Below are 26210 nucleotides of genomic sequence, written 5' to 3'. Positions count from 1 at the left end.
ATTTAGTACGTACCGCTCACCAATTTGATCTATAAGAGCGCACAAAAACCCAGTCTAATCCCTTAGCCTAGCTTCTGCGGGGTATTTTTTGGAGAAGTAATATACCAAACACCAAGAAGAGTGTTTCATCCGACTTCCAAACACCGAGAAGTGTACTGAAACTTTGCTATCGAGCTCTTTTTTTTAACGAACTTCGAGGTGGTTGGAAGTCAATTGAAACAGACTTTCGAGTGTTTGATATAGCTTCTCAATTCATCAAAAATTCATAGGAAAGGTACAGCCAAATGTTTTGATAGTTAGGATCACTGTTCGAAACCTGCAGTTCACGGTAGTGATTTCCTTTGTCTTTCCTTCATGGATTGTTAATGAGTATGAGAAGCACTCTATTATTATTGAGAATTTTCGCCCATGACAAAGACAAACGTGAGAACATCTTTACACCGGCTTTCTTGTCCGCCAAAACCGGGTTCTTTTCACAGTGTCAGGAGCTCATGACAAGCGGCCTTGTTCATTGGGTAAATCATTTCCTAGGTAGGAATAAATCTACTCGGGGATAAGGGTTGACTCCAAGGCTCAGCATGAGAGATAGAGGCTCCGGATCATGGGTTCCTGGCAGTGTTTAAAGGAACGTTGCATTGTCACCCACAGGAGTATTCCGTTTCCCCATTAGAGTCCCTTGACGTGCCACCAAACTGTGCCCTCTGGTACAGTGCGTGGAAAGAGATGAGTGCTGAGGGCTCCGTAAATAAGGCTCCTTGAAAAGCCTCTGGATTCCTTGTCTGAAATTCTGGTGCATTAACAGGAACAACCAGGGCGAGATAGCGCTATTTGCGTGACACAACCAGAACGACAAAAACAGGACAAGGGGATGCAGCGAATAGTAAGTGTCTTTTTGAAAATACGACAAGAAGTGCATGACATGCGCAGGAATCCAACAAATTGCAAACACAACGACGACGATTATGAGCATGCGCACAACCTTACGTTTAGAGCGCTGTGCCACGCGCCTGTTTGACAACGTTTGTTGGCCGGGAATTTTTCTTCGCCAAAGATTTCTCCCGATAAAGCTGTACGCTATTCCAATTCCCAGGAGAGGAATAGAGTAAAGGAACGCAAAAACTGCGATGAAGTATGTCCGCGAAGCTGTAATGGTGTCGAGTGGGGACCATCTTATGATGCAAATAGACGCGGATCCGTATTGCACAGTTCTGAATTGGAACAGGTAAGGTGACATGCAAACGCACGAGAAAATCCAGATTCCCAGAGATGCTAGCCTGACGCTTCGCAGTAGAAGAGGACGTCGTCTAAACGGATGTAAAACCGCGTAGTAGCGATCCAGCGAAATTAACAACAGTGCGAAAATCGACGCGGCGATGGACAGCGCGTACAAAAAATGCGCCAGCTTACACGTTACGTTGCCAAGGTCACCAGACAACCACTCATATTGCAGAAAAAGATACACTGTAGAATAAGGCATGGCAAACAACGTCACTAATAAATTTGCCACGCACATGTTTACTAAAAGCATATTCGTGAGAGAGCGCATCGATGGCATCTTGAAGACGAGGTACATTACTAAAGAGTTGCCTAGTAACGCCATTGGAAAGATAATAGCGTAGGCGACGCTCATCACAACTTTAGTTTTGGTGTCAAATGACTGGAAGTCTGTGGCGTTTTCTGTCGCTGGAAGAGAAACGTTTCCTTCACCCATGACTGTTTATTGAAGCTGTCAATACTTTGCAACCTAAAGAGAAAAAACAGCAATTCGTTAGAAAAATAAAAACAATAACATAAAATAAAAAAAAAAACTGCGATAAGTAAAAATGTTAACAATAATATCGTGGTTGATAGATGTATTTTTTACTCATTGACATAAGCATACTCGGAAAAAGAAAATCCGAATTAACCCAACCATAGTCGAACCTCAGGTCACAGGTTTCTCACAGGGAATGTCGCCTTGCATTGTAAGTTACTATTGAGGGCTAAGTCTAGTGTCTCCTGATTAATTTTGCGTACCGATTGTTTAAATCGACTTCGTCAGTTCGTAACTCTAACTGTAGCTTTGCTAATTATCAGAATACGCGCAGTTAAAATTAAAATTAAATCAGAAAACACCTTGTGAGTTCGTGGTTACTCTTTGTCCTTAATCTAGTTCATTTGAATGTTACACCGCGAGGCGACATCAGAAGACTCGAGGGACTTCCAAGGGTTCCGCTCCGCGAGATTTAAATTTATCGCTCATGTTGAGCAAAAGAAACCTGGAATCTTCTCTTTTTGAAATGGGATTTCGTGATATCACCACGCAATTAAATATTTCGAAGGGCGGAACTAGGTTGTCAGGCAACAACAACCTGCTCGTTGTCAGAAAGAAAACAGAAAGAAAAGATGCTTTCTTTTTGTCAGAGATCTGTTAGTTTGGGCGTGGAAAGCCAGTCATTTTCAACGGCTGGTTTGAACTTCAATCTCAAAAGATTTTGAGAAGGATCGAGTAGTATCGTCGTATATCACTAAGTCTTCGAAATTGTACATTGCGTTTTGTCAGCCGGCTGACACGCTGCATAGACGGCACCAGTTTTGACAAATGGAAACCCACCTATCGGGTTGGTTTACCCGAGTCATTCACAGGTAGCAAACGTCAGGAATTGATTCAAATTTTGATTCAAACTTCAACTGTCCAAGTGATTTAAACTGCTTCGCGTAATTAGTTCTTGTACTTCTTGAAACAAGGGCTTGTTCTCAAGTTTTCAAGGTCTACTTGTTAACAAAGAATATTACCTGAATAACAGGCATGAGAACAGCTGATCAATTTGAATCTCCTCGGGTATCAAGATAGGTAACATGGCCTCGGTTGACGGGTGTCGGTTGATCAAGACAATTGTGACTGACTAGATTTACATCAGACATCGCCAAACAATAAATGATTCAATACAAACCATACAGTATAAAATTACTGCCGGAAGCTTTCAACTGAGTTTTCTAATTGCGGATGGTTAATGCTGACGTCTCCGGGATCAAAATTTTCCACCTACTATTTTAAGAAAGATTTATATTTTCTTGAAACAATTGATTTAATTTTACTATTTCAAAACTCATGCGCCTCTCAACCTAACAACATCTGACTTTCAAGACATATAAAAGGGAGGCAAAAGACATTTTCCTTTGAAGTATGTAAATTGTAGCTGATAAGTGGGATTTATGAAGTGCTTTCTGTAGCGCGGTGTAATTTTGTCTTTGGAAAAGTAAAAGCATTTTGCGGCTTGCGATTTTTTTGCGGGGTGTAAAATATCCGCAAAAATTAAAATTCTGAATCATTCATGGAATATGGTAATTTTGAAAAGAAAAAGGTTGGCAAAGGGCTTAGAAATACGATTGTTGCCGGGAATGGCGTAAAGAAACTGACCCCGAAGAAACTGGAGTCAGAAGAGGATCTTCAGAAAGTGTCGAGTCGAACCAGCAGAGAAAGCGATTTCTATTCAGAAAGTTATAACGTTCTGGAGAAATCAGTGGCGAAGCGGATCCCTACACATGAACGTTTGAGCCAAGTTTATAAACCACCTGAACATAATATATTGGCAAAAAATACCTTTTATAAAGCAGATTATGTATGGAGCAAAGAATGGGATTTGTTGGGGCCTATTACGAATCTTACGTGAAAATAAAATCAAGGTGTCCTTGAAATCTTTGTGTACAGCCCTCACCAGAAATGTGAGAAGACTGAGAAGGCGATGCTTCTGATTTTTTCTTTGTTTGGCAATTTGAATGTCTTAGGGTATTGCTCTTACAGACTGCTCAGATTTCGTCTCAATTTAAAAACGCACCCTTTGAAAAATTTACATTTCTGGCATACCTGACAGCAACAAATCCCTAATTCTCAAAAATCCTGGTACGCAGCGTGTAGTTGTGCGCCTTCAAATAACAAACTGATTCTCCTTTCCGGAGTACGACATTGGTAAGCGAGGATCGTATTCACTTGGCCATCAAGCTGAATCGTTAATGACGAAAACTTTTTAAGTATACGTGTTGACGGATTATGCTTTCAAATCTTGCAAACCACAAATATGCTGATTAAAATTAATTAAAAAGTAATCGACGTGTTCGAGTAAGTGTGTTTATCCGGTAACTTAGGGAATACTTCCAGTTTTGGTGCTCCCTTAGTCCAAGGTAAACATTCATATTTTCAAATCCTCTCATTTGGTGATCTTCGGAGAACAAATATACGGAAAATAAAATAAATAGCACGATTAAAAACTGCTCAATAACATGCTATAAATAAAATTAAATATAAACTACTGATTTAGGATGCTAATAAGCGAAATTTGTTGACGAATAAGCCCTTAGTTTTCTGAAACTGAATGTGTTTGTGGTTGAATACTCTGCAAATTAAACATGTACGTAAGAGGTAGGTCGGGAATAGAGATAGATTACCTCTGGGATGTTTCCATACCGTTTCATACAGGCGTTCGAAGGATTCAGTCCGTAAAGTAGTTTGGAATAACAAATTTAAAAACATTTGCTGCTGGAATTCGGAATCACGTTTTCTTAACCCAAAAACTAACTAATGGAGAGTGAAGGCAAATTTATTATTGAACATGGAGTTGTAAAATTAAGGCACCAGTTTCTTATTTGTACTAAATACAGTGAAGACTAGGTTCATGATACATCAGGATTTAGTAAGTTCATCTGAATCTTAAATCGCGAGCATTGCATCTCAGCAGTGCCAGACGCTTTTTCGTCTCAAAAGTACACATTTCTTCATAGTTGCAGTGTCGACATTTAAAAAGGGAAAATAAATACATTTAATTAACGGTACGCATTGATAAAAGTCGAGGAGTCGCGAACGTTTCGCGCGAGGCCCTTCTTCGATCGACGCAAGTATTCCCCAGTTTTGGGTTCAATTCCTAGAGCTGATGTCCCCATTTGTGGCTTGAGTTTGTTGTTAATAATAATAATAACAATTTTTTAATAGGATGCTCATTCTCGTCCCTGCTTCGAAGGTTTCCGTTCAGGTTCTCGAGTTTTCTCTCCCTTTACAAAAACCATCACTTCCAAATTCTAATTGACCTGAACGCACGGACGCCTTTTGAAGACCTCCCAAAGCTCTTTAGCGCTGACCGTTGGTGAACAAATTGCATTTACAAACAAAATTACATTTACATTCTACATTTACATCTCAGTTTGAAGAATGTGCTACACCCTAAGTTCTATCTCATTCATCCAGCGCTCGACAATGAAAACTGGCACCCTTAAACTTCCCGATGCAAGAGTTAATTACCTGCTCTGTGTGAGTTATCATTTCCATCTTTTATTGATTTATTGCTTGGGTCTCTTTACTGTGCCCTTGATAAGAAAGGGATGAAGTTTAAAGCAAACAAATCATGTGCTGCTATCAACCCAAGCCGTTTCCAATTTACCTTATTGTGAAGTATGAAGTATACGTTTTAGGTTTAGGTAACATCGCCAGTGCAATTAATTTTCTCTCCATTTAATCAAATTGCACGGACCTTCGCTATATTAACGAATCGCTTTTAAAATGAAACAAAAGATAGGAAAATATTTTATCAGTTTTGAAATTAGTGACTGCAACGAGGAAGTGCCCTTTCCACGCTGTTACGACAGTTTGAACTGTAATGTTTTTCTCAACATTACTGCCTTGTTTTCTTTTTTAAAAGTCCTTTCTTCCTTTACATTAATTAACAAAAAAATAAACTTCCTAACCCCTCGCTAATTCTGGGACGTATGCAAAAAATGACAAATAGTATTTATTTGAAAACTAAACTTCTCAAACTAATTCATGAAAAGAAAACAAGGAAAATCATTACCGTGAAGGAGGCTTGGAAAAGTGATCTTAATTGTCAAAAAATTGGGTGAACTTTTGGTTTGAATTTCTCCAAGAATTATTACTTGTTTGAGAAGCTATTTCAATCACTCGAAAGTGTGTTCATTCTATTTCCAAACACCTCGAAGTTGGTTTGAAAAGCTGCGCATCGTTTTCCAAACCACTCCTCCGCGTTTTAGAAATTGGTTGAAACACTCGCACTCGTTTTTGACATATTACATCAAGAAGGCCATTCTCCATATTTTAATGTTTATAACTGCCAAGCTATTGGCAAAGACCTCTTCTTTCCCTGGAAATAAAACAAAATGAACTCGGCAATCAAGGCATCGATTTATAAATAGAAAGCCTGGCGCTCTAACCAAATTGTCACTGTCCCTTAGCATCTTTCCCAATATTTCATCAGAGGTTGTCAGACCTTTAGGGTGCGTTCGACTGACCCAATTCCAGAATAGCAATACATACAATGATTACTAGAAATCCGTCATGAGAGGATTTTGGAGTTACTGGAATTTTTTTTAAAATCGTGTATTACCGAACGCTTGTAGTTACCGATACGTCTTCCCAAATTTACCTACAATTCAATTCAATTCAATTCAATTCAATTCGTTTATTTTGCCATTAACCAAAAAAATACAACATAAATACATTATAGACGACACACAATATTCTTACTATTACAATGTTCACACTTAACTATTGACAATATTAAAAGGGTTAAAGGCTAGGAAGCCTATATAGAAGCCGGGGGCTTATTAACTATAGGCTTCCTAGAACTATAGGATAAACCATAGAAGTTAAGGGTACTGATTGAAAATTCCAATATTTTTTTTTTTTTAAAAGAAGGGAAAAAAGAAGAAAGAAAAAAAAAGAAAAGGTAAAGAAAAGGTGTGTAGCTCAACAAAGAGTCAATTTAACTTAGAAAGAAGGAATTTTTTAAGTCTTTTGCCAAACAAACTGATACTTTCACTGTTTTGAATTTCATGACTTAGCGAGTTGAAAAACGTAGGACCTTGAAACCGAATACAAAGAGAAATCCAACAGCTATTCTACTTTTTCTTATTCCGGAATACGTTCAATCGAACGTAACCTTAAAATTCAGTTCCTGGTTTATTTGAAGTCAAACGGAAATTTGTTCGGTATAGCGGGGGTGTGAGACCTCTGAGTGCTGCCAAAGTACATATAAATCACACGACCTCATTGGTGCTTGCAGATAGTCTGCTTGTCTCCAAAGGCCCAATGTAGACAGTATTGGCTATCTATGCAGTTTATAAAATGACTCCAAAGGCCCAACATATACAGTATTCGATATCTATGCAGTTTATAAGATGAAACAAATGGACTGAACTGCATCGTGTTGCCTGCGACACAAATCAAAACATGAACCCTTGCAAAAAAGGATTGAGTTTATCAGAAACATCTGGAGTTTATTACCGTTTTTTTTTTTTTTTTTTGCTTTCCTAAGCAAAACATCTTTTGTCCACAAAGTGGTACCCCTGAAGGCGGGCATCATAAATCTTTTTCAAATAACAAAAAGACAAATTTCAAAATTAATTGTTCAATGTTATGCCCTGTTGGCATTCTGAGTCTTAATTAACTGCAGTCTGCGGGGGAGGGGCTGTGAAATTAAAGTAGAGGAAGTGAGAAAGAAAGGGATACGAGATGAACACCGAGTTCGACATATCCAGTACGAAATGACTGAAAAATAGTATTCTAAGGGAAATAGTTTCTAGGATCTAAGAAAGCTGGAGTTCACAGTTGCGAGGTCATATAAACGTGGTTTATTCCAAATATCATTTGAGTGCGATTTGGCCTTACAGGCGTAGTGGTTACTCATCGGGATTTTTGATAGGGGGGAGTGCAGCTCTGTTCTTCAAACTCTGACTCTATTTCAGACCAAAATATGCAATGTTCTGGTACCTTTTTTCACGCCTGGCATCTAAAATTCATACTCATTTTCAGACCTGGGTTCTAGAATCCATATACCCGTTTTTGTGAAATTCATACCCGTTTTTTAAGACCTGAAAACCAAATGGTTAAGGCCTATACCCTATTTCTGACCAAAACCACTCAAAATTATAACCGTTTGGCGCAGCACATACATACATAGCTTTGAGGCCCTATATATTCTCAGAGCCGACAAAATAGTTTGATGTTAAAACTACATATCATCTTCGAACTTGTGAAGAAGCTTAAGATTAAAATACAGATAGGAAGTGAGTTTTATAGGGGGAAAGTTTTATAAACCTTATATAGACCTGGCTATTTACCGCGTATTGTTAGGGACTAAAATCAGTTAAAAAAATAACAACATTGGCGAAAATGTTAGACACGAATCAAGCAGTTGGAGTACGGAGTAAAAATTGGCCAGATTTCTGAACATTTTCGCTGGAATTGGGAAATTGAGACTTAAGCAACAACAGTAAGGGCCTCTGTGGTTCGTTTCGGTGAAAATCCGTTCATAAGACCTAAATCACCTCAATTTAATCAGATTTTCGGATTTGAATATGATGAACAACTAGTTTTTTGCTCAGTTAAATGTCACCCTACAGCTTCGTACCATGGGAAATTACATTATAATTCCTTTTAAGTTCGGCGAGAGTTCTACAGCATTTAGGGTGCGAAGCAACTCTAGCTGGGATTTTCGGAAAGTGAACAGCTATCAGCACGGAAATTGGTTTTTGTGACTTGAATATTCAACTAATGAAGCCGAACAGATAAAGCTGTATTGGCTCCTCTAAACATCCCTTGTAAGGACCTTTAAATGATCTGAGAATATTGAAAACGGCTTTTTGGTGTTATGTTGAAATGTTTATCCGTTAGAAGCTCCTGATCGAACATAGGAAACTTGTAGTGTTCAACGGTCCTCGTTTGAATTAAAATTTCATCCACAGTCTCACATTTTCTGGTTGAAAGTTTGAGTTGAAGAAAGAAATAGATGATAATAGTATTAATTCAGCATACCTTTGTCAATACAAGCGGTTCTTTGATATTCAAAATCCTAACTGATTTTGACATCCAGAAGAGCTGTAAATGTTTAACACTGCACTGGCTTGTCCTAAGTCTTAAATCCTACTACATGAATTCAAACAGAAACAAAACTAGATGTTCCCATTGGTTGGTGCATCCTGCCCTTTTTAATTGCTCGCTAGTATGTTCTTGGATTAATTGCGGGATATTTAACTTGATGGCAGGAAACACGCAAAGAAAAGCATAGTTTTCTTTTAGCATAAGCCACCAAATGGCCAACGCAGAACTCTTATGAAATTGAAAATTCATTCATGATCATTTACTTATTCATCCAGAACATTTAATTAGTTTAACTGTGTTTAAAACTGAACGTTAAAACGTTTTTCTTACAAAATTCACGTTGAATATAAGGAAAAATAATACATAGTGAACGGGGATACAAGACATATTTTTAACCTTTCAGGTTGCATGCTCGGGGACGGAAAAATAACGGACTCAAAGTAGAGAGATAAATTGACTTCCCTTTGGAGGCGAAATGACCGGATACCATGAAGTTAACGGTCGCCCGTATTTTTATGACAAATTAAAGTAGGCGTTCTGTCAGCAAGAATGTGCGGGCGGTGAATGACGATAAAAGAGTTCAAGTGGTGAAGTTTAGCTACCGAGTCTAGATTTTTCATGCACTGCATTTTTACTCCAGTTTAAAACGTTTTTGTGATAATCGTTTTCCAGCTGATTCTGTTATTCCCTCCCCTCTCCTAAATACTTTTGCGCCCTCCATGAAGCTCCGATGCAGGTTTTGTCATATATAAATCGTGTGAAAATATGAATACCCCAATACCTTTGAGATTCGCGTGGGTACAATTTCTGTCATTTCTGCGCATCGTAAAAAAGAAAAACAAGTTTTCGAAAATTGAAAACCAATTCGCAGAAAGACACGTAAATACAATTAAAAAAAAAAACGAAACAAAACAAAATGCGATTGTCATTTTTTATCAAATCACAAATCGACTTCTTGACCCTTTTAGCCTCAACAGTAACCATAATCTAATTTCCACTTTCAATATCACTTCTTTCACTGCTTTATCAAACATATACAGATCATGTATGTTTTTTTTTGCTCCCGAAAAACCCATTTTTAAAAAGAAGAAAAATTACTTTAGGAGACTTAGAAGATAGATAGTACATCCAAAGACGTTTGCTTTGAGGTCCACAACGGCAAGTAATGACGTCATATGACGCGGTAATTACATCATGATTATCAAATGGTGGCCATCTTAGATACGCCATCTAGGATTTCTGGCCGGATTTCCCCAAAACTTCAAGAATTCGAAAAGTAATCAAAACTACTAAAGGAACACTAATATAAGCTTAAAGCATAAAATTTATCGTAAGAAAAGTAATTTTCTTCACTTTTTAAAGGGACTTTCCATTTTCTGAAAAAACAAATGCTTGTCAAAACTTGGTTGTCATGGTAACATCAATGAACACTTATTACCGACATCATCAAATTGTTCCCAGATAAATTTCTGAAAAAGTCATTAAGTTTCATAGTCTCCTACGCAGCCATTTTTAGGCTCGTCACGCAGCGCTCCGTTTGTGGAGAGGAGCGTTGCGTGACGAGCCTGTTGCCGTGACGATTGCGCGAATATTTAAAACGTTGTTCAGGTTCAAAGTTGCTGGGATCAGAATCCCCCCGGGTTAGAAAGGGTTAAGATATGCCCTAACGTTAAACCCGAAATATTTCTGAAACAGATATCCCATTTAAGACAAAAGTGATTAAATCGATTCCGTAAAGCCCTGAAAACCATACGCCATGGGGACACACATTACAGATAAGGCTAAATAAGGTCTCACAACTCACCGAACGTTCGATAATTCACGGGAGACACAAACACTTTTTTGTCAAGGAAATATTTAATTTAACTTGGGGCTCTCAATTGCGTAAATTTTCCACCACGAAAACAAAAAGGGCCAGCGGCTTTTTTGTGGCCATGATATGAGTTGGGTAAATAAAATCCTTTTGTTTTGTGATCGACAACTGCAATGTATGTACACAGTAGTTTCTTATGTAAAGTTTGGTTTTGATTGAAAAATCTGGTTTCATAAGTACTTTCTAGCAACCGTTAGTAACTTTACCGTGATATATAGAGACGTTTAATTTGTTTCACCAGAAAAATAAAAGCCGTGTTTCGCTTTGATTAATAAAACATCCTTTGCAGTTTATAGAATGGTTTTTCAATACAGATTTTGGCATGTGTGCCTTACGAGGCTTGACGTTTGTTTTAGTGATTCTATTTTCGACGCTCTGGTCAAAAGGTCAGCTATTAACTTACTATCCGCTTCCTGGGCTGAAACACTTACGTTCATCTCAGCAAAAATGTCAGGATTGAGCTCCCGCAACCGACTTCTTGCTCCATAGACAATCGTACGACGAGGTCAAGTAAAATTATAACTTAAACCAGTTGTTAACAAGTACGTTGGTTAAATTAGTTTCGTTGTTATGTAAACATTGGACGCTCCTTGTAGTCCAGCTATTGTTTTGAGCCAATAAGTAGTTTTACTTTCGTTGGCTACTAACAACATTCCGCGGGAAAGTGGCAAAATCAATGTGCAAACAACTTCAGGTTTCATGACCGAAGTGTTGAAGCGTGCCTGGCAACCTCTAGGAATCTTCTGTGTATGCCCTTACTGTCGTAAACCTTCGGATCAGAATATATGATTTTTCATAAACAAACTGCTTAACGTTTCTGTAAAATTTTGCTTGTTGAAGGGAAGAAAGTATCACAAAACACCAACTCGATCAGAAACACTTCATTTGCATTTACTTTCAACACACTAATTCATATTGATGGTTTACACGTGACGTCATGGCGGCCATGTTGGTGTACAGGAACAATAAGATTTTTCTCATGCAAACTCTATGAACAAATTTTCTTTTCCTTTGTACACCGACATGGCGGCAATGCAAACCACCTATATGCGACTAGAAAACTACCTGGTCAGTTGGTCGCCATTTTGTTTCATTTTTATACCAAAAAACCAAAAGTTGTGCCTCATTTCACGTGAGTTTGCAAAACGTACTACCCTAAAAAAAAGCACAATAACCTTTGGCGCCTTCCCCGTGCCCTCCCCGGATAGGCACCAGTTCAGAAGTCGGCGGATTTTTTTAAGCTACATCCCCTTCCCCCTCCCCCCGAATATTTGTGGCGCCAAGCTACTGAGCGGTTTTACCGGGAAGTTAGTACAGATCTTGACGATTTGGGGCTTCAACAAGCGATTTTTCGGGCTAATGATCTTAAATACGGCATAGAAATTTGCCATTTGTCACGAAAAAGGCCAATATTTTATCGGGTTGCATCTGAAATAGACTAGACTGCGTTGTTTGTGTTTGATTTGACCAACTGTATAAACAGCAACTCGTCGTAACTGGTTACCTTATACTAAGGACGTATTCAAGCAATGGACGACATCCTCCGCGCACCAACTAAACCCCGTTTTCCACCCTGCCGGCTCAGCTTATTTCACAGTTCTAATTATTCACACATCGAAAAACTCACACAAACTACTACAGAGGAGAGAATTACGAATTAACTCAGAATCATTTAATAAGATTTTATCCCGGGGGTGATAGGTACTTACCTCAAAGTTTGTTGGGAAATTTTGCCTGCCTCTAGAAACACATCTTCAGTTTTTCAGAACTGATAGTGTACCTGTTTCCCTACCGATTCTAATACAAGAATGACGTACTTTTTACTGCTTTTTTTTGCCGACGTCACAGTCCTCTCTTGGGTGGATGCTAATATTCAAAATTCAGTGAATGACAGCAACCTCAAAACAAACACAATTTAAAACATCCTACAACGGAATCTAACTGAAATATTTTCCAGACTATGCACTCATGCGCAAAGTATATTAATTATTTTTAAATCATGTCTTTTAAAATTTTACCATCAACAACAAAAACAGAACCGATCGACAGACCGTGAGCTCAAAATATTACCCAGCATAATTATTCAACCGGGCTCAGCAAGTTTACCACAACGGCGGGGTTGCACTGTGGCATATTATATTCGAGTTCGGCACAGGCATGACTCAAGGGCAAAGAAAAAAGAAATTCAAGAAATATTAAAATGAGAAACAAAATACTGAAATGTTCCCCAGCAGTTGAACCTCTCCACAACGGCCACCTTGGGGACAGAAGAAAGTGGCCGTTGTGGAGAGGTGGCCGTTATGGGGAGGTAGGGGTGTAATATGACACCTTTTCCCGGGAAGTACAGCATGTTTATTGTGCCAAGTTCATGCTTGCTGTAGCCTATAATGGCAATCCAATCTTAATAATATATATATAGATAAAATACACAATAAAATGTAAATAATGTTTTGAATCAAAATGTTAACAAGACGAAACGAGCAAGGTTCGTAACATTCGCTATATTATTATAGACAATTTATGCTTACTGCAGAATATAAATAAAACACACTCAAAATACGTATATCATTAAAATGGATACAGAAACGTAATGTTCCGAAGACAAATGTCGATTACTGCATCAGTTTATAAAAAAAAGGTTTTTACAAAAAGAACTGTACTGGCCGTTGTCGAGAGGTTATTTTGGCAGTTGGGGACGCACTTTAGTGGCCGCTGCCGTTGTAGAGAGGTGTCCGTCGTAGAGAGGTTTAAAGAAGAGCTAATGCATGGACTGTCCGCCGGGACAAAACAAAGTGGCCGTTGTAGAGAGGTGGCCGTTGTGGAGAGGTGGCCGTTAGAGGAGGTTCGACTGTACTGAAATGTTCCCCAGTCCTTTTTGTAGTACTGTAACCTTGCATGGCTACAAGATAGGTCAATGTTAGGATAATTAACCTCCAAAACAATTCCAACTCTCTTGGAGACACCGAGCATATTGGATCGTTTACTGATCGGAAAAATCTCAAAAACAGAGGGACTTTTGGTGCATTTTCTCTTCCGTTTTCTTCTTTAGAGCTTGCGTTCTGTTTTGGTCAACAGTTGAAACAACCGCGAAGCTCTGGAAACGAGATTGACGTCAGAATGTTATTTTGGTTTGCATTGGGCATGCGCACGTGGTGAATAGCGCCTTTCACTCAACCGATTAATATTCATTATTTACAGACATTTAAAATTGCTAATACGGAAAGATCACGAAAATGAAGCCCTAAATCTGCTAAATCCCTTATTTATTTATATTTCTCGAGATTTACATCGCGTTTGCATGAGTTAATAGGATTTCACGCGCATGGCAAGTTAATTGAACAGCCTTATGCAAATTCTCGTGGGATCGCAGAAATAAGGAACAGCTCAAAAAACAGATGTTCCTTTTGTTCCTAGCAGGAAATTTAAACGAAAAACAATGGAAATCTAATAAAAAACGGTTAAATAAAACTTTTTGACATAGAATGACGGTTTCGTTCCAAAGACCAGACCTTCCGAAATAAATTAACAATAATTCACATTAAAGCGTTTTACTTTGTTGAAGCAATGGAAATTTTTAAAACAAAATCTTCAGCAACAGTTCATAAACGTAATATAAAACTTAGATAGAGACTGACAAACTGAAAAATCTAATTCTCGTTTAAAGAAGCCGTGTTGACTCAATAGAATGGCATTTTGCAGTTATTTGTATTATAGTTTGCTTGTAGCTTAATCGCTGTGGGAATCGCTTTACTGTCAGGGCAATTTGAGGGTCGTTTATACGACATAAAAATATTAATGGTACGTACTGATAAAGATTCGTGCAGCGAAGATGGTTGTCGAGGGAAAATCATGACTCAAGTCTCTATGATCCCTGCCGTCTTATATATAGTTGGGAGATTTAGCAACGACGACAGCGACGGTAACGAGAAACTGATAAAAAAAGCAGTAGGCTTAATAACCAAAACAACAACTCTACACGTGCATTAACGTTTTGGTGAACTTTTTTGCCGTCAATGCACGACTAGGACGTGAAATTTACCGATGACACGTTTCATGGAGGACGTAAACACACAACGTGAATTTTTCTTCTTCTTTCTTAACTTGGGTGCGGTCTCCAAGAAGTCAACGTTTGACGTCTAAAGCGAGTTGGGAATTTTACTTTTCGAGTGTAATCCAGAAAAAACGCGAATTCATTTTAATAGTGACGTTTTCGCTGTCGTCGCCGTCGTCGTTGCTAAACGGCTCCCTATTTTTTTTTCTCATTTTCATTCAGTTTTTTTTTTTTGCCATACTTTACATACAGATTTATGAAACGTAAATTTACAAAACAAAACATGGTGTTTACCTGGCATTTACAATACAAAACATGGCAAGGAAACTTAACAGCAACCCCAAGGCTTAAGAAAAACTTGGTTTCCTTTCAAGAATCACGATTGAATGTGAGTCAACAAGCAAAAAAAGAAGAAGAAAATCCGAGAAAATCAAAGATTGCAACTGTTTAAGATTAATAATTATTTGAAAAGAATTATTTTAAACTTTCTTTTGAACGCAGCAAGGGACGAACAGCTAGTGATCTCGGGATTAAGGTCATTGAAAATCTTAGGACCTCGATAGCTAGAAAACCTGAGAAAAATGTCTGTTTTTTGTTCTACAGTATGGTATATAGACGAAAGGAATATGTACGCCTGTTGTCATAGATATGAGGTTGGTTGTTCAATAATTAAAAACATACCATCCCAGCCGTTCTGGGCCGCCAACGGACGCCAGCGTATCCAGAATAGCACCGATAAAACTTGGGTATTTTCTCACAAAAATTACCGACACAGTGCCAATTCTGATAGGTTCCCTGCCATTTTTAACTACCGCGCGCGTAAACAGTGCCTTCTGAATAAAACTGGCTCCGTTGCGAAAAATGAAATATGTTAAAATTCATATTCCATGAGAACTTTAAGGACCATTTAAGATAGAATTGAAAAAAGGCCGGCGCAAGTGACGATGCGCTGATAATAGGTGCTTTCCAGCAAAAGCCGTTAGTTAAAAAACGACTTTGAAATGTGTTAAAAGGGTGTCAAAATTGTTTAGTGAATTTCTCACAGACCAATTCATAATTTAGATTAGGATTAGTGAATTAAACTTTTCAAAAAAAAAAAAAAGATGGATCTAAAAGCTAGGTTCAAGTTTCGATGTTTAAATGATAAAGAACACTATTTTTGTTTGTTTTTTATTCGCGATACCGATCTTTCCGAAGAACAGAAACACCATTAGGCGAGACTGAAGTCCTACTGTCTGTAAAGTTGAAAAACATATCTTGTTTTCTTGTTTTCAACAAGAGAAAAGCACTATTTAATATATACCTGTTTCGAAAGAGCGCTTAAATGAATTAATATCATGAACCGACTGAAGAGCAATACATTTTTTCATGGCTGTCAAAAATCAAAAGGCGACTGAAAAAGACCCTTTGCAGACGATTCTTAAGGAGACGAAACTACTCGAATTAAAATTTCGTCTTCATTATATATAAGAAATAATGCTAAAGCGATTTCTTAAGAGATCAAAAACTTGTTCTTACCTCAAATCGCACAATTCTTGCGGTTTTCAAGACTTTTAAGCTTGCGGCGATTATGAAAAAAATTATCGACTTCTCCCTTCCCTTTTTAAACACTTGGAAATCTTTTCCTCGGTCAAATTACCGTCTACCGAAGCAGGATATTCGGAGGTCTTTTGAACGAATTGAGAGCGACGTTCACATCTATTTTACGACCATCAATAAACCCTGAACTAACATCCACTAATTGCTTGTAAGGGCGAGGAAATTAGATTCAAAAAATTAATTTGTCGCGTTTATCAGGCTTTTGCTAAGAGGCTTTTAAAAGCGGTCAGACCAGCCGATGTCCCAATGCTTGCTAATGCTTTCTACAAGACAAAAGATACATAAATGAGACTCTTCTACTGAGACACCGACCGGGCAATATGTCAAAATATTAAGACAGGAAGGTAAACAACACTCGGTGTAGCAATTTCATTGGCCGTAAGGCCATTATATATACTGATTTATTACCCCACACACATCAGTGATCGTGGGTAATTCAAATTGACATATAATGCCTTAAATTGAACAATTCAGACCGGAAAAGACAGGCCGTGTGAGAGTTAATATCTGAGATTTATCGTTTTGTGAGCAAGACGAGTCCCCGGGGATGATGGCTAAGCACTTGTGTCAGTTCGCTTCCCTTTCCCTCGTTTCCTCTACCCCCCCCCCCCCCCCCCATCCCCCAAATCCACCCCGCCGAAAACTCAAACTCTGTAAGCTGTTTTCTTGTTTGTCAACTCAAGATTCTGCAGGTCGGTAGAAAATCAATCGGACGGCTAAAAACAGCAACCTTAATTCAAACGAATCCTTTGCTCCCTATTCACAGGTGACAAATTGACGGGAATAAACAGTGACACCTGCTCAGTAGCTTTTATTTGAATCCTCACACTCTAGGATTTCAGGGAAACCTTCTTGGAGTGTTGGTGATAACATCGCGGAAAAGTCTTATATGATGACGTCACAATATCGGTATATCGAAATCGATATCGAAACAATGCCAAATATCGTAATAATATCGATACTCGTATCGGATCGATTTGAAAGACTGGTATCGACCCACCTTTAGCTTAAAAATAGTTTACCAGTTTTCTGAAATTGTAAGTGCCCTTGACTATGAATGGGACATTTCTTAAAATTTTGCTTTGTGTCTTGGACAAATGGTTCAAAATTTGTTATGGTTGGGTTGCCCTGTGAGAAGTCTTATTGCTTGATACCTTCGCCTTGCTGTTCCAGTTTAAACAGCAGAACAATTTTGAAGCGCAAATCGTTAAAAAAAAAATACCCAAGACGTTACCGCCGATTTTCACTCCAAATAAAACTAGCCACCTTTGGTTTTTGGCAAGCAGAAGAAACAACTGCTAACAGAATCCATTTATAAAAAAAATGTGATAGTATAACCTAGTTTAACGGCCTTAGCACGAGTCTCCTGTAGCTCAGTGGTAGAGCATCCGAACTAGTAATCGGAAGATCTTAGGTTCGACTCCTGATAGGAGGACTCGGATTTCTTTTTTGCGAGTATGCCTGTGTCACTTGCTAGAATAATACATCATTCAGAATCCAATTACTTTACAAGAGAACGTTGAAATGAATCATTTTTGTGGAGAATTTAGGCCATATTTTTATATTTCATTTTCACAAACAGACATACATACATGTACATACAGCCAGACAGCCGGAAAGACACTGACAGACAGACGGACAGACAGACACAAACATCGAAACCAGGCTAGGCAGGCCTACCAACAAAATGGAACGAATTAGTTATAATAATAAGCTTTAAGGTTTTAAACCATAAAAATCCAAGCATTTTAAGATCACGTATCACTTTACCCAGTTTCAAGCACCGTGATAATGTGATAGAGCTCCAAAAAGAATCTTTACCAGACAACACGAAAAAGTACGGTAGAAGTTTTTGCACAAGCTCTTACATTGGCAGCTTTTTTAAATAGACAGCCAAACAGTCAATTACTGCTAATTATTGTTATTGTTGATAATTGATCAGCAGATTCAGATTCAACAGTCTCGTCTGAATAAAATAAACTGAGTTTTTGACGAAAGAGACTTTTATTCCCTACTTCAAAGGGGCAAACAGTATGATAGATATGACGTTACAGACATCTTAGCGAGTAAATAAAAAATTATCCTCCACAACAGTGTATCGTGTCTTTCGATACAATAATTATTATAGCGTGGTTTTAACAACCCTATACGTAATTTTCCCTGCTTGTTAGATGTCTAATTATTTGCGGCCCTTGTTGGTTTACTTGTACCATTTTATACTAAACATACATGTCACTAACATACTGTCACTATAATCACTCGAAAAGTTCTTAGTTTTCTTGTCTCGAGACTCCATGCACTTGACTCAATACTCGATGCTCTCGACTCAAGCCTTGATACTCGAAGCTTTCAAGTTTCAAGGATTGAGGATCGAGTCGCGAAGTTCAAGTTTCGAGGGACTGTCAACTTACTTTTGCACGGTTCTGGATAATTTATATCCAAGTTGAAAAACAGTGTCTTAATAACCTGATGAGTTTATTTATTGTTTATAAGTTTGGTTATTTGAACACCTTTTAGGACTGTACCCTGTGAAAATACATAGAGCTTCAAAGCATTTTGGATATAGGTATTACATGCAGGCACTGTAGGTAAAGTCGTACTCAAGCCTGAACTGTGGACTTAATCCAGACTTAATCCAGGAGATTCTGCAGTATGAAGCAACTCATATATCAATAATGGGGTTGATTTCTAAAGACATTGTGGTGCTGGATTGGTGGGGTGTGGAAACGAATATTTGGTTTTAGCAACTCGGTTGATAAGGTAAGTTAGCCACTGTAAAGAGATTCGAAAGCTGACGTTTTGAGTATTAGCCCTTCGTCAGAGAGACCGGATTCATTCTTATGAAGGGTTGATGCTCTAAACATCAGCACTGGAATTTCGTTATGGTGGCCAAGTTACCTTAACAACTCAGAGTTTGCTACTCCCTCCTGGATGGAATGCTGGTCCATCGCAGGGTTACCCCTGGCAGTATGTCCTCGGTACATCCACAAGGTGTATAAATTATTCATACATCTGGGTGAAGACAGACAATGTAGAGCAAAGTTTCTTGTCTGAGGAAACAATGCAGTAATGCAGAGATCAACCTAGTTTTGAACTAGTTAATGACCCCCTGATTTGTGACTGTCCATTCAAAAGTTTATTTTACCACTACAATACTGCAGCTCAACACATTTTATACAATGTAATGATTAGGCCTGTTGCCATTGATTTTACTATGTGACTGCGTGATGCAGTTCTAGTTTAAAAAGACCCACATTTCACCCTTGCTCACCATGGAGTCTCCAGTAGCTCAGTGGTAAAGCATCCGACTAGATCACGGAGGGCCGTAGGTTCAAATCCCATCTGGAACTCGGATTTTTTCTGAGTTTCCAATTGATGCACAAACTTATTATCATGTTATTATTTTCACAAAAAGACTCTCTGCTGCCATTACATGGTATTATAATATTAGTTTATATTTTAAATTCTTAAGAAAACTCCGAGACCATGTGCAACTGATTTAACATTAAGATATACAATTTCAAGTATAATTATTATTTTCTGCAATACCATTAGGTGAACTTCTTCTTTGTTGCAGTGAAACGTGCCATGTACTGCAAGACATAAAGCAAAACAACACTTTTTAAAAAAAATTGATATGGTAGTGTAAAGGCCCATTTAGACAGCACAACTTTTGCTTACGGCTGTCGCATGCAATTTCTGATGAGGCTAAAAATTATACACTGTATACACTGGTAAACCAAGATCCTTCTACTTGCACCTTGGTATTAAAATTAATGTCTCATAGTCACTGTACAGTGTATAAAGCTACCTAATAAACGACCTAAGGACAGAAATGATATATCCGAGAATTAACTCTGTAGTGTACATGTAAGGTATATACGCTGTATATGCATGTATGTTAAAGCGCTAAGTGTCAGCCTAATGAAATTCCGACTGGATCTTAACCCTAGAAAGAAAATGGGAGACTGTACGAGACGACAAAAAATATTGGAAAACAAAAATAGCTTTCTATGGGATGAACACTTTAGAATGTTCACTACTTTTGCAGTCACACTGCAGTTCAGTAATAGAACTTGCTATTCATAATATTCAATGTACCTGATCATAACCATCAGTTTCTCTCAGTTGTTTAACATCAAACAAGTTGCCATCCACAGCAAGCAGTGAAATCTGAGACTCCTTAAGAAGCTGTGGAGTTACAGCTTCTAATGCCAAACAATTCTCTTCTACTCTTAGTACTTTGAGCCGTGCACATCTCGACAGGCCAACTGGGAGTGATGAAACTTGATTTCTGTTCAGATTCAGTTCTACAATCTGGAGGTCTCCAATGGTATCAGGGAGGCTGCGAATTTTGTTATCAGACAAGTCAATCGCGTCCAAATGTCTCAGAGAGCCAAGACCTTCAGGAAACACTGTTAGCTGATTTGATGCAAGAGAAAGTGTTTTAAGGTGTGTCAAGTTTGCAAATAGACCAGCTGGCAGAGTCTTGAGGTTGTTTTTGTCAAGAGTTAAGACTTCCAACTTCTTCAGCTTTGAGACTTCTGAGGGTAAGGCACCTAGACAGCAAAATCAAAGAAACACTTAAAATACAGCCTGCTCTCCTTTTTGTGCCTGGTTAGGAGCGATGCTGGCTTATGAGAGATTTATGAGGGTCTAAAATCATTTAGATTATGCAGCTGCAGCTTAAGGAGTGTCTGCTTAGGAGTGATAAATGCATAGAAGATATGATCTTTGGTAAGGAATTTACACTACTCCTAACAGAAGTTTGTCTGCATTTACAGTGAGCCAATCTTAAAGCTAGAAGCAGGGTTGTTGAAAGGGTGCACAGATGCAGGAACACACAATTCGCTCAAATCCCCACAATAATGTAAAGTCTCTACAATACAGTCATGTATGCGCAAAATCGGCTGCACGAAACCATTAGATTTGCTTAATTTAATTAAATCAGGTTTTTATGTTGATCACTAGCATTTTAGGCTGTCTTAATGTAACGGGCTATTTATCTTCCATAACAAACAAGGTATCCCTTTGACTTTCCTCAAACAACTACCCTGGTCCCAGAGGTTTTTCTTGATTTTCCCCGCGTGAGAGAGCCGGGAAGCAGCGAACGCGAGTCACAAAGCGGCGAGAAAGAAACAATTTTTTCTTTTTCGCCGCTTCGCGACTCGCATTCGCCGCTAATTGTGGCTCCCTCACGCAGGGAAAAATCAAAAAAGCGACTTGCGTTCGCCGTTTTGGGCTCTCTCACGCAGGGAAAAATCAAGAAGAACCTCTGGGACCAGGGTATCGAACAACTCAAAGGGATGTAAAAATAACAAGGGGTTGATCTTTCAAAGGTTTGCAGGACCTCAGCTCTAACTAGTGTCAGTTCAAATCCTATTTTTCATTAGTGCCGATTGCAACAATGGTAATAACAAAATAATCCAAGTTGTCGTTAAATAGCAGAGACGGCAAACAGAGCACTCAGGGAAGCTACATGTACCAGTTCAGTTTCCTTGGGAACAATTGGGAGAGGGGAGGGAAAAAAAGCCTGGGTGGTCTACTTGATGGAGAGCACTTTACAAAAAATATGATTGGACTCTTCTTAATTATAATAAGGAGATCATTTGCAAGTTGTCTCTGCTGATATTGATTTTTTTTTTTTTGGTCTGCTGAAAATTGAGCGAAAAAGTAACAGGACCATGGCAAAGATCTAGGGATTATAGAATTGTCCTTAAAAAATGATGGGTCTCGGCAAAATTCTCATAATCTTGAGGTTGTAAAAAATAAAGTGGGTCTTGGAATCTCGCATTTTGAAATTTGAATCTCTGAGTCTCTCAAACCAAGTGAAAGTTAAGTCTGAATGAACTGTCCTAAAACAACAAATAATAATCTTGAAAAGTGGCTCAACATCGCAATCGCTAAGTCTGTGCAACATGTACATGTAGGTTTGGATAAATTCTGCTTGCAAAAAAAAAAATAGTTGTGTCTCAATCAGACTCTTGGTGTCTCGGCTTTTACCTTTCTATACCCCTAGATTTAAAGTACAGTTAAACTCATCACCAATAGATGAGCTTGGCAGTTGGTGCCTTTGAAGTTGGTGGAGCCGGGCAATGCTCTAGCATGAGGAGGAGGTATCCATGGCAACCCTGTGAGCGGCCCCCACCAAGCACCGTCACACTGAACAGTTCAGTGGAATACTTACCGACCCAATACTTACCTAGCCCACACCAAGAGGGAGGGAGGGATGGGAAAAACCAAAGGACAAACTGGCACGCAAACAGCAAGCAATTGAGACAACACTTTGCGAAAAACTGCAAGCAAGCAACTGCGTATATAAGTCACGAGGTGCCCCTGCTAAAGACATCGGGCTACCCCTAATATATAGTTGGGGAAAACAGCTGACCAGCATTGCTTCGAGGTTAAATTTGCCTAAATTACATTTAGCCACATTATTTTATGATCGCCATCATACTTACCAAGATGATTTGATGTCAATATCAGACTTTTGAGGGAGGTAAAGCCTCCAATTGCAGGAGGAAGGGCTTTGATCTTGTTGTTTGAGAGGTCTAAGGTTCGCAAAGATGTCCCCAATCTCAACAGTTGAGGTGGGACCTGTAAAATTAAAAGATTTAACATTAAATATTACCTGGCATTGAATCCCGTATAACTTAATGAAACAGTTTGTAAACCACAAGAAACTTAATTGTAAGGGTAGTGAGGACTCCTGTATCAATCAATTACCCTTTCAAACCCAGAATTCAAGTTTGAGTGAAGGTGGTTCTACAAAGTTACTGGTGAATTAATTTTTTTGCTGCCAAAGAGGGTGGCAGCCTGCTTCATTTCCTTTAGTTGTTGGAAGAACTTACGGAAAATGAATTCTTGAGAGTGCGGGAGAAAACATCTGGCCAAAAAACTATCATTGACTATTGTGTGCATGGTCAAACAGCAGGAAAAACTATCATCAACTATCATGCTCAAAGAATAATATTATTTCAGCATGCTCAAAATAAATGATAGTTGATGATAGTCAATCATAGCGCATGATAGTTGGTGGTTAAACGACCACGCGAGTTTTAACTATCATCAACTATTATCAACTATCATTCACTATCTGCACTGTTTGATCAGAGCTTAACATCCAAACGAAAACTCCCATAGTGCTCCCCCGGGGAGGGTGAACTGAAAGGTCGAAACAATTTGCGAAAATAATATTATTGACGGAAACCAAGCACAACCTTTCAAAGGATCAGCTTGTGTCACTTTTAAGTTTTTTTTTATCTTTTTATGTGGGCTTAAACTAATGTAGTTTCAAGTAACTTCATCCATCATCAGTACTGTTGGCAGTTGCTAAATTTTCTCTCTGACTCTCACATGATCACAACCAGTCTCTTTATACTGAACATACTACAGCTGTATTCCTTTACACCTTCCCCTCAAATGTATTCATCTTAAAACTGAGAAGGTTGAACATAAAAAATTATCATCACATTCCCAAGGGACTGGGAGGTGAAAGAGATCAAAGCGTTCCTGTCTGCTATTTGCAGCTCTGAAGCAAGGCAGCCATAGGTCGGCCATGTCGATGCTCACCTCAGAAAGTCCTTTGCCACATAGAGAGCAAACCCCCGTCTTCTGTGCACTTTCTAAGTGTGGTGATATTGAATTACCCATTGTACGAAAAAAGATGGCTCATTCGTCGAAATAAACGCTAATTTTTGACTTATGTTATAGTTTTGTGTTCGGCCCATGAAGCAAGTTGCAATCTGTTATTATGATTGGGCTTAGTGGCCTGGCTCTCATGCTGGGGCGGTTACCATTCCATTTCCAAAATGGCCACTGCTGCAAAGAAACATGTCCTTTTGACGGGATCCCCAGGTAAAAAAATAATTTTGTTGAATAATAGTTGATTATAATGATGTATCCCGAAACTCACACTGTTTACTTTATACCCCTTGAAAGGGCTCATGGCTCGTGTACGACGACCTGACTGACGTCATGACCTGTTAAGAAGAAATGCCAACGTAAGACATCGTAGGATCAGTAGGAACAGGATCAGTAGGAACGTAAGATCAGTAGGAACTCAGGATCAGTAGGAACACAGGATCAGTAGGAACGTAGGATCAGTAGGAACACAGGATCAGTAGGGTAGGAACACAGGATCAGTAGGAACGTAGGATCAGTAGGAACGTAGGATCAGTAGGAACACAGGATCAGTAGGAACACAGGATCAGTAGGAACACAGGATCAGTAGGAACGTAGGATCAGTAGGAACGTAGGATCAGTAGGAACACAGGATCAGTAGGAGCACAGGATCACTAGGAACACAGGATCAGTAGGAACACAGGATCAGTAGGAACACAGGATCAGTAGGAACACAGGATCAGTAGGAACGTAGGATCAGTAGGAACGTAGGATCAGTAGGAACGTAGGATCGGTAGGAACGTAGGATCAGTAGGAACGTAGGATCCGTAGGAACACAGGATCAGTAGGAACACAGGATCAGTAGGAACACAGGATCACTAGGAACACAGGATCAGTAGGAACACAGGATCAGTAGGAACACAGGATCAGTAGGAACGTAGGATCAGTAGGAACGTAGGATCAGTAGGAACACAGGATCAGTAGGAACGTAGGATCAGTAGGAACGTAGGATCAGTAGGAACACAGGATCAGTAGTCATTTACACCTGCTTTATGTATTTATATAGATATCTTCAATAAGCCATGTTTATACTTTAAGCATAAAGTCAACGTTATTTTTGTATACAAGGCAGCTGTATCGGAACTACATATCAAAATTGTGCACTCCTTTCATAGGGGGAGTACAAAAAATAAGCAAACAGCTTTATTATACTCTACATAATTTGAGGGTAATAATAATCATGATATATACCCGGGAAGCTCCGAAGTGGTGGATCCGAATTGGAATTTGGTAATGTTGATTTTTGAGGAGAGTGGAAAACTAGAGTACCCGGAGAAAAACTTCTCGGAGCAGAGAAGATAACCAACAACAAACTCAACCCACATTAGTGGAAGGCGAGTGGCCCCACCACTACGTCCCTTCCCCTACCACACTACGGGTAACATAAAAGACAGCTGACAAACCTGTTGCCCACCTTTAAGCTAAAAATTCTTTGGAAGGAATGGAGACACTAGGCAAGGAATAAATCTACTGTCTTCACATCTTGTTTATTTGGCAAAAACTCGCTCCCACGTTATTAATCAAAGCCTATAAATAACATACCGCACTATTACGGGCTGTTACACACTATTGCAACTCAACAACCACAACAACTTTAGCCAATGCATTTTCATTTCCATACATGTACTTTTGTATTAATAATAACGATGATTAATGAACGTGTTTCATTCGTCATTCGTTTTACGCTGTTCAATGAAAGATAAAAATCGGCAGTTACCCTACTGGTTCAAAATTAGTGGAAAGAAATGAAACGTTTTCATTAAAACCTAACTTTACAAATAAAGTTACTTTGATCACTAATCTTGTAATAAAATGTTTACCGTCATACCTGCATTTCGTGATTACGGTACATCAAGTCCAGTTAACCAATACAAATCAGTGATTTGTCAGTGATTTTCTTGAAATGTGAATAACGTTAACGCTGCATTCATTTTGCGTAAATTAATATACCTCAATCTACAACAATATAGTTTAACAGTAGCATTTCCTTTTCTCATTTTTCTTTTATAACCATTGAAAAAGTACTGCACCACTATAACTGAAACAAACTGATCTGAAATACTGAACGTTCACTTGCAAAGCACATTGTCATCACTGTATATTTTGCTAACATTTTCCAGTTCACGCAGATTAACCATTTT

General features: G+C 38.6%; 3 protein-coding genes across 5 annotated transcripts in view; 1 reads left to right on the top strand and 2 right to left on the bottom strand.

Moving 5' to 3' along the window:
* Positions 1–83: 83 nt before the first annotated feature.
* LOC146472264 (tachykinin-like peptides receptor 86C) lies at positions 84–1711 on the bottom strand. The gene has a single exon (XM_085119660.1). It carries the CDS (start codon positions 1709–1711, stop codon positions 620–622), a length of 1092 nt encoding a protein of 363 aa, XP_084975786.1. The 3' UTR covers positions 84–619.
* A 16657-nt stretch (positions 1712–18368) lies between these two features.
* Positions 18369–24136, bottom strand: LOC146472263 (leucine-rich repeat-containing protein 57-like). Its single transcript, XM_085119661.1, has 4 exons — positions 23959–24136; positions 22848–22983; positions 20488–20945; positions 18369–19979 (listed from the first exon to the last, which is right to left on the bottom strand). The coding sequence occupies exons 1-4, from the start codon at positions 24037–24039 to the stop codon at positions 19938–19940; spliced, it is 717 nt and encodes a 238-aa protein (XP_084975787.1). The 5' UTR covers positions 24040–24136; the 3' UTR covers positions 18369–19937.
* LOC146472262 (cancer-related nucleoside-triphosphatase homolog) overlaps positions 24125–26210 on the top strand; it is an 18177-nt gene continuing 16091 nt past the window's right edge. For 2 of the 3 annotated variants that reach the window (XR_014866606.1, XM_085119662.1), the window contains exon 1: positions 24185–24243. Coding sequence is in view for 2 of the 3 variants with exons in the window: in XM_085119662.1 (XP_084975788.1) it covers positions 24198–24243 (46 nt within the window). In the remaining variant the exon portion in view is untranslated. Of the gene's footprint in view, positions 24244–26210 lie in introns of all 3 variants that reach the window. The other variant, XM_085119663.1, reaches the window with a different exon arrangement.

The sequence above is a fragment of the Pavona decussata genome, unplaced genomic scaffold, assembly GCF_977016875.1.
Source record: "Pavona decussata unplaced genomic scaffold, jaPavDecu1.1 SCAFFOLD_100, whole genome shotgun sequence".
In the NCBI taxonomy this organism is placed as follows: Eukaryota; Metazoa; Cnidaria; class Anthozoa; order Scleractinia; family Agariciidae; genus Pavona; species Pavona decussata.
This window is presented reverse-complemented; position numbering and strand designations above follow the sequence as displayed.

What these genes read in the sequence shown, in the direction of transcription:
- LOC146472264 (XM_085119660.1), bottom strand. Translation starts at nt 1,711, where the DNA reads ATGGGTGAAGGAAACGTTTCTCTTCCAGCGACAGAAAACGCCACAGAC.
- LOC146472263 (XM_085119661.1), bottom strand. Translation starts at nt 24,039, where the DNA reads ATGGGTAATTCAATATCACCACACTTAGAAAGTGCACAGAAGACGGGG. An exon ending in GTGGCAAAGGACTTTCTGAG is followed by an intron (nt 22,984 to 23,958) that starts GTGAGCATCGAC and finishes TTAATTTTACAG; the next exon opens with GTCCCACCTCAACTGTTGAG. An exon ending in AAACTGATGGTTATGATCAG is followed by an intron (nt 19,980 to 20,487) that starts GTACATTGAATA and finishes TATGTCTTGCAG; the next exon opens with TACATGGCACGTTTCACTGC.